The following is a 12,962-nucleotide window of genomic DNA, read 5'->3' on the forward strand; positions in this document are numbered from 1 at the left end:
TGTATGGAGAGGAATAATTAGTCAAATTTCTGGCCAAGACTCTTCATCAGCACTCAGGAAGGGTCCTGATGAAGGGTCCAGACTCAAAATATACACTGTTTATTCTTCTCCATAGATGCTGCCTGACCTGCTGAGTCCCACCAGCATTGTGTAAAAGTTTAAGGATGTGTTGGGCAAGTTTTTTCCAATACAGAGTGGTGTGGGCTACCAGGGGGCACTTGTGGGAGCAGACACAACACAGGTGACTAATAAGGATTTCAGATAGGCACACAAATATGTATGGAATGGAGAAATATCAATCACATGCAGGCAGAAAAGATTTAGAATAATTTGGCATCATGCTCAGTGCCAAACTTGTGACCTGTTCCTGTGCAATACTGTTCTATGCCCTAACACAGAGAAAGGCGACTCAGCCCTAAGCACTAAGGCTAGAAAAATCATTTGTATTTTATTATGGTGGTTTCCTGCTGATGTCTTGCTACGCAGCTGACCCACCAGGTGAAAGCTCCTTCATGACTCACTATCTACCTGATGCTCAACCTGAGTAACACTTGCAAATGAGTGTGGGTGGTAACCAGCTCACACCCTAGGTCTTTCACTGACAGCTGCGGGCACACCTTTCTAGCCCTGGAAATTCCTTTTTCCTCCCTTGAACTTTGCTGTCTGCATCTCCTTGTGCACCAGTTGTTGAACCACATTCCCCATCTTACCATGTTGTGCATGCAGTAAAACACATCAGTGTCGACTATACCATTCCTGAGCCGATATTGGACTGCAGACCAACAATTCATTTTATTAAAATATAAATACTGTTGTCTTCTTAATGATGTGAAAGATTAAGTAAAATATAATCAGGAGATGAAAAAAAAGATCACCGCTGAAGAGATTACAAGTCAGAGAGCCATTTTAATAAAACACAGAAAAGTCAAATCAAAATTTTAATTATATATATTGCACACCGTGCTCTAATTTTAAATATGCAAAATCCAAATTGTTTGCTATTTCATGAAATTTTCATGACAGAAGTTTAGCAATATAATTGGAATTATAAGTTTAATGATTTATTAAATAGACAATAGACAGTATGTGCAGGAGTAGGCCATTCGGCCCTTCTAGCCAGCACCGCCATTAACTGTGATCATGGCTGATCATACACAATCAGTACCCCGTTCCTGCCTTCTCCCCATATCCCTTGACCCTGCTATCTATAAGAGCTCTATCTAACTCTCTCTTGAAAGCATCCAGATTGTAAATCATAAGTGCCCTGATTGACTTTACATGGAACAAATACATAAATATCTCAAAAAGTGATGTTTTGGGATATAAATTTAATTATACAGGTAGTCCCCGAGTTACGAACATTCAACTTACGGACAACTCATACTTACGAACCAAGGAAGGAGAATGCCGCCATTTTAAGTCGGTTCGCAATGCCGTCCACCATTTTAAGTCATTGCCGTTGACACTGTGTTGAGTGTTTAACTTTGTATTTGGCTTAAATTTTTTCTTAGTAAAATTCACCCTGACCTCTCCCCCCCCCACCCGTTCCGCAGCACCGGGCTAGAGAACGGAGGTTCCCAGGTTCGATTTAGTGACAGACCGCTCCCGTGCCGGGTTGATGTTGATCCAGTGACTCCTGTACCATCCATGCCGGGTTGATGTCGAGCTCGCAACTCGACCTCGTTAAAAAAAACACTGCCACCTCCAGTTTAAAATCCCACATGGAATATTGTGGAGGATCAAATACCCAAACCCAGCACAGCCCCCACTTGTCCCATTTAACCTGTCTCAGTGCAGTGGAGTTTAGGACCTGGGGAATTCAGTGCGGTGGTCCTTAGGACCCAGCGGACCTCGGGAACCAGTGGAGCTCAGGACCCGCCGCCCGCAGTGTTTCTGTTCCATTGACAGGTAGCGAACACGATTGAAAATAAAGTGGAAATAATAAAGCGTTTGGAAAGAGGTGAAACACCATCGGTCATTGGAAAAGCGTTAGGGCGGAATAATTTTAAAGGATAGAGGATAAAGAGAGAATAATGGAGCATGTGAAAGGCCCTGCCCCGATGAAAGCTACAATTATTACTAAGCACGCAGTGGTTTAATTATTGGAATACAGACATTTCTTAAGTGTTTTATATGCATAGAAAGGTAAAATATATACTATATACTAAGACAAACGTTTGACTAACTGACGCTAAATAATACCGTATGTACTTATTCCCACTTACGTACAGATCCGACTTAAAGTCGGGCTCAGGAACGGAACTCGTACGTAATCTGGGGACCGTCTGTACTCAATTAAGTTTCAGAAAGTAATTATATTGCTGAAGTTTCAATCTCAGGCACTAGAGTCCATTCATTCTACTCCAATGGATAAAATTATATTTCATAAATGCTATATAAATTGTATATTATTTTGATTATCTATATACTGTTGTTGTAAGATTACTTAGCTGAGCCTTTAGTGAGGATGATTCTGAAATTCCCTGTTATTTCTCACAGAACTTCCCAGAGGAGCTACAGTATATGCATTCAGATAGCACCTTCGACATAAAGGCTCCCAAGATACTCCAGAGGGATCGGCAGGAAAACTTGGCAATGAGATGCATAAAATGAACTGGTCAAAAATACAATTGTTAAGTGGAGTCTTAAGAGAAGAGTTGGGAGGATGAAGGTGACAAGGAAATTTGTGGAAGGGATTCCAGAGCTGTGGATCTAGGCAGCTGAAGACATGACTGCCTGTGAAGATCAGGGATGCATGAGAGGCCAGCAGTGGAGGAGGGTAGGACGGTCGAGGTCTCAAACGGCTGACAAATTAGAAGAGTCAGGGAGGGTGTAGGCACAGAATGACTGGAAAACAAGGAGGAGAATTCTGTGAACCAGAGTAGTCAATTCATATTGGCCAATAGAAATGAGTATACGCTCCCTTGCAATGTTGTTCCCTTCAGACTTGACTAGCACACTTGACATGGGCAAGGACTAGAACGCATAGGCTGTAACAGGGCAGTTTAACTGGTGATCTTAAGTACAGAACTCCAAAGGTCATTCAATAACTTGGGAGATGTTTTGGAGTTGGACAAGGGCACTGACACATACTGAAGACTACAGGGTGCATGAATAAGGGCTTCATATGCTTAATGCAGCTCAGTTTTGTACGGACAGAGCCACGGGTACCAGTTTGTGCTCTGGTATGTAGCCTTCTGGACGTGAGTATCCCATGCAGTAGAAATCCTCTTTGATGTCAGCAGTAGGCATTAAAATTATGTGTAGTGAAAGAGGACATCTTCAACAGGCATGATCCGTCATTAAGGACCCCTGACCACAGTACATGCCCTCTTCACATTACAACCATCAGGGAGGAGGTTCAGGAGTCTGAAGATGCACATTCAACAACTTTTGTATTTCGCAACATTCTTTGCAAACTCTAGAGCAGGGGTTCCCAACCTTCCTAAGCCATGGACCCATCATTAACCGAGAAGAATGTGAATCCCAGGTTTGGAACCCCTGCTCTAGACACCGTTGTGCATGAAAATCCCAGGAGATCCGCAGTTTCAGAGACACTCTTAACCACCCCATCTGGCACCAACAATCATTCCACAGTCAAATTCACTTTTAAAATCTGCAGATGCTGGAAGTCCAAGGAACTTACACAAAATGCTGGAGGCAAGTTCACTTGGATTACATTTCTTCCCCATACTGATGCTTGGTCTGAACAACTACTGAACGTCTTGACCAAGTTTACATGTTTTTATGCTTTAAGTTGCTGTCACATAATTGGCTGATTAAATATTTGCATTAGCAAGGTATACAGGTGTACCTAATAAAGTGGCCACTGTACATTGCCTGGAGTAGAAACATGCTTGCAGAAGGAAGAAAACAAGTACCACTTGAATGCAACATTCTCTGCACAGACACATTATACAGTTAAACTCATTACATCCAAATTTTATCTGGAAGAGGAAGGTTATGACATAACATAAACTCTGTAGTAGGGGAAATATTCCACTGCTTAATCATCACTCTTTGTTATCAGCATTGCATTATAGAATCAACCACAGAACTCATATTTTTTTTAAACTCACAGAAGATTTGAAATTTTGTATGTTGGGCCATTACATCAAATTATGCACTGTGCAAGGCCAATCAGCCCATCCAAACTTTTCCAGCATTTATGCTCAACTCAACCAGTTCTATTCACCTCATCATGTCCATCACAATCTTGTTTGTTTAACCAGCCTGTATAATGTTCATCTCAATCACTCCCAATGACAATGAGTTCTCACCAGCCTCCGTGAAGAAATTTTATTTAATCTCTTACTGGATTTATTAGTGATTATTTTACATATCTGGCCCTGATACAGACAGAATGTTTTCCCCCTTTCAGCACAATGCTCCAAAATAATCCATCCTAGCCACCAATTTCACAAACCCATAACATAAAGAGTAAGCTAATTCTCTGCTGTTACTACTCCAGTGAGGTAACTAGACTGAGCTGAACTTGTAAGACAGTGAGGCTACCTTCATACTTCATTAAGGTAGCTAAATTGGATCATATTTGTAGACTGTAACAAAATAGCCAGACAGGGTCAAACATTTAAATTGTAGTATCATAATGGCATCAGTAAGCAAATTTCTTTTAAGAAAGGCTGAAAAATTATCTGAATTTTTAAAAGTCTTTGGTCTGATACAAGATCACCTAAAACATTTTTTTTTAATTCAGCATTAACAACAGATTAATTATCACTTCCTGATAGTAACTTCTAAAATTATAAGAGACACAAATAAGGTAGATAGTCCTTTTTCCCAGGAGAGCAATGTCAAATCATGAAGGGCACAGCTTTAAAGTGAAGTTTTGAGGGAAGTTTAAAGGAGATGGTGCAAGGAAGTTTCTTTTTACACACAAATGTCTAGAACATGTTGCCAGAAGTGATACATACAGATAACCAGAGGGGCACTTAAGCTGCATTGAAGCAGGCATGCAAATATGCAGGGACTGGAGGGACCGTGTACAGGCAGATGGGGTTAGTTTAATTTCAAGGATCAATTTTATTTGCCATATACATTTACATGCATTAGGAATTTGCTGATGTGTGTTAGCATGACGTACTACAAAACATAACAATGTTCAACAATTACTGCAATAAAGAATTACAGTATATAAAAAATTAACTTAGAAATTGTGTACAGTTTTGGTCACCGAGTTACAGGAAGGATATTAATAAGGTTGAAAGAGTGCAGAGAAGGTTTACAAGGATGTTGTTGGGACTTGAGAAACTGAGTTACAGAGAAAGGTTGAATAGGTTAGGACTTTATTCCCTGGAGCGTAGAAGAATGAGGGGAGACTTGATAGAGGTATATAAAATTATGACGGGTATAGATGGAGTGAATGCAAGCAGGCTTTTTCCACTGAGGCTAGGGGAGAAAAAAAAACAGAGGTTATTGGTTAAGGGCGAAGAGGGAAAAGTTTAAAGGGAACATTAAGGGGGGGGCTTCTTTACACAGAGAGTGGTGGGAGCGTGGAATGAGCTGCCAGGTGAAGTGGTAAATGTGGGCTCATTTTTAACATTTAAGAATAACTTCGACAAGTACATGGATGAGAAGTGTATGGAGGGATATGGTCCAGGTGCAGGTCAGTAGGACTAGGCAGAAAAATGGTTCGGCACAGCCAAGAAGGGCCAAAAGGCCTATTTCTGTGCTGTAATTTTCTATGGTTCTAAATATAGACATGGAATAAAATGGGCATAAATACATAAATATCATCATGCATTCCAGAAGATGGTGGCGTACTCAGATGTAGCAACTTCTACGGGGCCAATCAAAGGTATTATTGTCTTTTTAAAACGTTTTTGTATATAATGGCAAGACCCTAGTTAAAGTACTGCACATTTACCCCATCGGCGACTAGCTCATTGACGGAGAAGTTAAAGGAGCTGGACAGTGTGGATCGTGTTGCTGGCTCCATCAGAGAGGCTTCGGAGTGGATGCACAAAGGCGGTGTGCACTGTAACAGCAAGCGATCCATCTTAAGTCACTTTTCTTGTGATCACAAGACCCTGTTGGATGTTGTTAACGTGGAACGCAGCAAGCGCGGTTGACTGGTTTATTGGCGAATGGCAGGGCCGGACAGTGGGGGAGCTGTGTGGCCTCAGTCAGAGCGAGGGCTAGGTCTCGCGCTACGGTGTCACCCCTCTGCAGCCGCCCAGGAGAGAGGCATCGGAGTCGGTACGCTCCACCAGAGTGCCAGAGGTGGTATTGCGCAGTGTACACACTGGAGTCAGTGCTGCCCTCCCGCGTTTGCTCGGCAAAAGGCAAGATACATTGTGTTTGACTGCAGACTGCCGTAACATTCATGGACTCAGGGACTTGGACTATTTTTGTGTCACTATATTTTATTGTTTTCTTATACTCTGTGTGTGCTATGTATGCCTTGTGCTGTGTATGACTGTTAGTATTGTGTTTTGCACCTTGGCCCTGGAATAACACCGTTTCCTTTGGCTATATTCATGGGTTTTTGTGTATAGTTGAAAGATAATTAAATTAGAACTTGAACAACAATCTAAATAACATTATAAAAAGTGGTTTTAAAGTGTTTACAGTGCAGTGATTGAGGTAATAGATGGGTGGAGTTAGCTAACTAGAATGGTTGATCGGATTAAATGTCGGGGGGGGGAAGAAGTTTTTAAAATGGTGTGAAGTTTCTGTTTTTAATAGCCCTATCACACTTTGTAGAACAGAACTTTTGGAAAATGCTGGGTGATGTCCACCTCTTTGTCCTGGACACATAATTTGACAGTGCATTCAGCACAAGCATAGTGTCTGTCCCTTTGCTGTACTGTGCCATGTTGTCCTTAACTGAACTGAGCTGCACTAACTTCCATAGTCACCCCCAAAGAGACAGATTAGTATAATTCATGTGCCTGTGTGTACACAGGATTTCTAAGTAATCCATTTCAAATGAAAAATCAAATACTTTCAGCCCATCCTTAAATGCAAATTACAAGAACAGTTTCAATTTTTTTTCACCTTCGAAATTCACAAGTAAATTCTAAGTTCTCATCCCAAGACTATACAGGAAGTTATATCCATATAGTGAATATTAGAATCACTAACCTCTTCCACAGTGAGAGGCATGCAGATCCTGTACTCTTTCAGTAACATAGTGGTGTGTCAGTCTGGGAGGAATAGGAAGGTGTTGAAGGCACTCTTAGAGGATCACTTCGGAAACCACAGTTGCTTAACTGATGTCATGCATTAGTCCCGTCACCACTTTGATGGTTTTTTTAAAAAAATCAGCCGCGCTCGGTCTGCAGTCCCGCGGCGGCGAAACGCTGCAGCAAACTTCAACGATCAGCCTCCCCGTGGGACGTGGGGTTTAAAAGTTCAGCTCTTTTTTTGTTATTCTGCAGAACGAGGGAAGAGAAGAACAGAGGCCAATTTAAAATAGGTAACTGACATCTCAAAAACGTGCATTTAAAGTAAAACTAGAGAAAATGACAACGCTATGTTGTAGTGCAACTGCAGAAGTAAACAAGCCAAGTCGGCAGTAAGGGTTAGATTAATCATCTTTTGGTAAAGGTCAGGAGAATCAGTTCTTGAGAGCGACACAGTGATGCAATAACAGCGAAGCTTTGAAGCGGTAAACACTCGTGCGTCTATAGCAAAGTTACCAGCCCAACACTTCCCCGCAGGCCAGCAACGCAATGAAAGACAATTAAATGATCTCCAGAGCGCTCAATGGATTACTGAAGTAAATGTGTGAAGTATTCGAGGTCGATATTTTGGAAAATGCAACATAGCTGTAGCCGCCATGGGGATGAACTAAAACGTTTGCTCTTTCCTCACTCCGATCAATCTTTTCAGTTCAATTCAAAACTCTGCAAAAATGTCATTTAAGCACACACGCACACAAATGCTGGAGGAACTCAGCAGGTCCGGCAGCAAAAAGTCGACATTTCGAGCCGAGACCCTTCATCAGGACTCGTCAGCATAGAAACCCATGTTTTTGTTTTAAATCCCGAGGATTAAAAAAAATGAGAAATATTTTATTAAAAAGATTATTTTTAATCACTGGCTTTTTTCTGCTGTTCTGATCTGTGTACAGTCTCATCATAAATAGGAATAAAATGATTCCGTTGGGACAATTTTATTTCCAACAATACTGAGTTTACTTAAGTACCTGTTTTTGTTCCATTCCGTCTTTTAACATCGACATATCAAGTTTTATTTTCTGTGTACAAACGAGTACAGGAATTTAAGTGTGACGACTGTCAGAGGTCCATGTCAGACGTTAGGTGCAAACGTGTTTAAGGATGATCGCGGCGGGGTTCCGTGTACTTGATCCCCCACACCCCCCACCCCTACTCTGTCTCCACACCCTCTACCCCCCGTTAGCATTTGAGCGAGTTCGTATTTGAGAGAGTTTACCGAAATGAGTAGCAGTCTGAACAGTTCTCTACTTTCTACAGTATCGGTGCTGACTCCCGCTGCCAGCTGTCCTCAACTTTCCCGCCTCTCCCGACACCAGCATCTCAGTGAAAGGCTTTGCGCCCTCGAGCACTCACACCGGCGGCCCCGTGAACCAGACCCTCCCGCACGACGACTACTTTCCGAGCCGCAGTTCTGTCAGGGTCCACTCTGCCGCTCGGAAAACATCAACAACACCGTGAAAGGTGAAGCGTTTTAAGGGTAACTTGTTCACTCAGAGAGGGCGGTGAGCGTGTGGAATGAGCTGCCAGTGGACGCGGGTCCGATTTCAACATTTAAGAGAAAATGGGATAGGTAGATGGATGGCAGGGGTCCGGGTGCAGGTGGGTGGGTTTAGGCAGTGATTAGATGGGCTGAACGGCCCATCTCTCTTTGCTGTATGACTCTACAACCGTGGTCAACCGTACAACCACTCCCTCCGAACCTTGTGCCCACTGGAACCAAAATCACAGAAGTGGTAGAGGGGAAGTGGGCGTCGTTTCAACCTAGCCGGCGGCCCAGGCCAGATTCTCCTCTTTATTTAAACCCTAATCCCGCTCGCTGCTGAAAGTATCAATGTCTCGCTATGTTTATTCATGAATGGTCAGGATTAAATCTACAGAGCAACGGCTAGAAGGGCAATACAAACTCGTTCATTCAATGTACTCATTCAATAGTTTGTTCAACAATTCAATCTAAAGTTTTACCGTCACATTTAGAATCATTTGTAGCTGTTTAATATGTGCTCTCAAATATTTATGTACTAAGATTTACAACAGTATTTCCGCCGTTCTAAATTTTACAACAGAAAAAATAAACAAAAAGTGATTTATTTGGGCTTTGAAGTCCCATTAAGTGGAGAATACAATAATGCTCTCTTTATCAAAAAAAACGACTTTAAAACATGTTAATTTCTATAACGTCTCACTACGCACTTTGGGATAGCCTCCCACGTTTTATGAAGGGAAGAATTTTACTGCTTGGTACCCGGTCTACATCACTGCACAGAGTTCTGTCAGCCACCAACGCTAGCAACTCCCTTCCTTAACCACACAACTTGCCAACACAAAAATTCCAGAGTACCAAAAAAATAACAAATCAGTGGAAATCTTCAGTGAATGGTCGGCCTGTTCTGAGAAAAGGTCATTGACCCGAAGTGATATAACTGTTCCTCTTGCCATAGAAGCTAACCAATCTGCTGAACGGTTTCAGCATTTTCCTTTCCTTAGTTAAGACAATTACCTCAGAGAAGCAACCAGAAGCATTTACTGGGCATTGACATTCTAAAATAAATTACACACACAATTATCTAAATAAAGGTATATTTTAAGTCGAAGTAAATTTATTATCCAAGCACCTATATGTCGCCACGTGCTACCTTGAAATTCATTTTCTTTCAGGCATTTACAGTAAAATAACAGAGTTTATGAAAAATTACACTTAAACATGAAAGGCTTCTATTGAGTGGATGTGGAGAGGATCTTTCCTACAGTGGGAGACTCTAGAACCAGAGGGCACAGCCTCAGAATGCAAGGATGTCTCCATAGGACAAAGACAAGGAATTTTTTTTAGCCAAATGGTAGTGAATCTGTGGAAACACCAGGAAATCTGCAGATGCTGGAAATTCAAATAACACACACAAAATGCTGGTGGGACACAGCAGGCCAGGCAGCATCTATAAGGAGAGGCGCTGTCGACATTTCGGGCTGAGACCCTTCAAGGTCGACAGTGCTTTTCCTTATAGATGCTGCCTGGCCTGCTGTGTCCCACCAGCATTTTGTGTGTGAATCTGCGGAAATCATTTCCACAGACAACTGTGTAGGCCAAATCAGAATGGATACATTTAAAGTGGAGGTTCACTGGTTCGATTAGTCAGGGCGTCAAAGGTTGTGGGGAGAAGGCAGGAGAATGGGGTTTGAAGGGGAAATAGATCAGCATGATGAAACGGCTCAGCACACTCAATGGGCCAAATGGCCTAATTCTGTTCCAATGTTCTACGGTCTAAAGAAAGTCTGGCATTGGAGGCACAGGAGCATGCAGATGCTACCAAAAAAAAAACTGCTGGACAAACTCACCAGTCCAAGCACATCTGCAGAGGCAAACAGATGGTGAATATTTCAGTTCAAGAGCCTACTTTTATATATTGTTTGTCTGAGTATCATAAGCATGAGGCAAACTAAATACCGTGCACAGTTAACTGCAAGATGGAAGTATTTTTTTCCTCAAGCTATCTCTGTCTGGAAATACTTAACTCCACTGCAGTTCTGTGGGCTCCGAATGTGGCCAATGTGGGGTCCATAATCTCTGCCATACGTGGGACAGGAGGTGTGAGATAGGACGGATGGCTGAATGTGGGGTGCTCCTTCTATTGTTTACACTTGGCTTCTGATGGAAGAGCCCCAAGTTCTCAGAACCATCCTGAGTGTTCCTTCTCTATTTTGGGCCATCATGAAGGAGGGAATCCTCTTGAGCTCAGAGGGGCATTCACATCCATGAATGCTTTCCTCCGGCCAACTGTTAACCTCTCACCACAAATCTGCATGAGACAGAATGGCCGTTTCAGGAGAATGGCGTTGGGCATCTGAAGGATGTGACCTGCCCACTGCCGCCAAATTAAGTCGGGACGGCCTCGAGGCTGGAGATGTTGACTTGGGAGAGGTTGTTTACTTTGGGTCACTTATTCCGCCAGTAAACTTGGCTCATTTAAAGAAACAGCATCAGTGTACAAATGTGCAAACGCATCTGAGACACACATTAAATGTGGATAGATATCTCTTCCATTCGAATAGGTTATTTGTAACATGAACGTGCAGACATAACAGTAAAAAGGACAACTTAGGAACTCCACGCGTTTATAAAAAGCATGGATTACATAAATTATCATTATTTATGGAAAAAAGGGCATATAAAATTATGCATGCGTCTATGGAGATATGTATTTTGACAACTTGGGTATTGCGCACGCCGCACACACACGTTTATATTAAACAACGGCATAGATTATCGATATTTATAAAATAACTAACAGCATATAATAGTGTGCATGGGTCTATGGATATGTATACACAGACAACTTAGGTAGCACACACAGTTTATATAAAAACAGATGACATAAATGATCGATATTTATGAAATACAAGCATGTAATAGTTTGCATGTGTCTGTGGAGATGTGTGCATGTGCCTTGCTGTCATCCCTGTATCACTTAAGCTGCTGGAGTTGCCTCGGTTGTACGATCTCAGACACAATGCTTTGCATCTTCAGTTAATAGCCATACAACGTACACGCTGATCCTAAGGGCTGCCTAGCTCAAACAGAAAACCCCCACGCGATATCCAAACACACACACACACACAAAAAGCTTTAAGAGCGTAGTAACTACACGCACAGCAAAGTCACGGTCACATTGTTCAATAATGCGCTTTAAAAAAAAACTAAAACGGCCTGAAATAATTAAATAAAATATCCAAATTCTGCCCATGCTGCGAACAAAGCGAGAGTGAACCGCAGATAATTTACCAGAAAGTGCGTCCTTCGGATAAACCTGCAGCATTGGGAAACTTCACCTCCGTTCTCCTGCCTCCCTCGGAGTCTGTCGCTTGTGCGCGGCGAACAGAAGAAGTCTCCAGGAAGCGGCACACGGATCGGAGAATAAAATATACCAGAAGAAAAAATAAAGAACTAAAGTGATGCTTTTAGTTTGCACTCAAAGATGCATGCTCAGGCTTGGCAAATGTTGCCCTTCCGGCAGTGCGGAAACTTTCTCACTGGGTGAGACAGGCCATCAGCTTGCATTCTTTACGATTCACTCCGTGTTCTGAGCCTCAATCCCCGAGCTGTGTTGAGAGTGGCCTCACCGTTGCGTCCTCCAGCTCCGTTCAACTCTCCATGGTTGAACAGCGTTGCTCTTGACTCTTTAACTCTTCCCGTGCCTTTATATCAATTGATTTCTCTTTCTCTTTCTCTGTCGCTCGCGCTCTCCCTTTCTAGCAACGTGACTGAAACCCTCAGCTTGTCGACGATTCCCTCTCCTCCACTCTCAGGACCCGTTGTGGGATGTCGAGAAAGAGCCTGCTGGCAAAGCAAAGGGTAATAAAAAGGGAAAAAAGACCCTTCAGAGGTTTAACAATGCGGTCCCCGGGATTGGGGTGTAGCATTTTGCTCTGAAGGATGCACACTCCTACCTCCTGCAGGAAATATTCTGCAATTGCAGATTCCGGGTGACCCAAAGCTGCAAAATGAATGTGCGCCAAACTGGAACCCCGCTCCCGGGACACACAGAGGGTCTGTTCGCAGATTGCTCTTAAAGAAATTAAAAATTAGGGAACATTCCAATGAACTAGGCCGGTTTTGAATTGGAGGTTTGCATATTTAAATATGCCAAGTATGTAGAGAGCCCACTGTGAACAAAGTCGATAAACACAAGGCTTGAGAAAGAAGTTTGGACAGCATCTGCCGAGCAAAAAAAAAGTTAAATGTTGAGGTTGATAAACCTTTTAATT

General features: G+C 42.5%; 1 protein-coding gene across 1 annotated transcript in view; it reads right to left on the reverse strand.

Moving 5' to 3' along the window:
- The window catches only part of LOC140735348 (cytoplasmic phosphatidylinositol transfer protein 1-like), a 234,274-nt gene extending 221,646 nt beyond the window's left edge, over nucleotides 1-12,628 (reverse strand). Inside the window, exons 1-2 of the mRNA XM_073060293.1 lie at nucleotides 11,980-12,628; nucleotides 7,108-7,397 (exon numbers count right to left, since the gene is read on the reverse strand). Of these exons, the coding sequence (XP_072916394.1) occupies nucleotides 7,108-7,155 (48 nt within the window). The 5' untranslated portion in view covers nucleotides 7,156-7,397; nucleotides 11,980-12,628. The remainder of the gene's footprint in view (nucleotides 1-7,107; nucleotides 7,398-11,979) is intronic.
- Between the last annotated feature and the right edge of the window lie 334 nt (nucleotides 12,629-12,962).

Source organism: Hemitrygon akajei, chromosome 11, assembly GCF_048418815.1.
Source record: "Hemitrygon akajei chromosome 11, sHemAka1.3, whole genome shotgun sequence".
NCBI lineage: Eukaryota > Metazoa > Chordata > Chondrichthyes > Myliobatiformes > Dasyatidae > Hemitrygon > Hemitrygon akajei.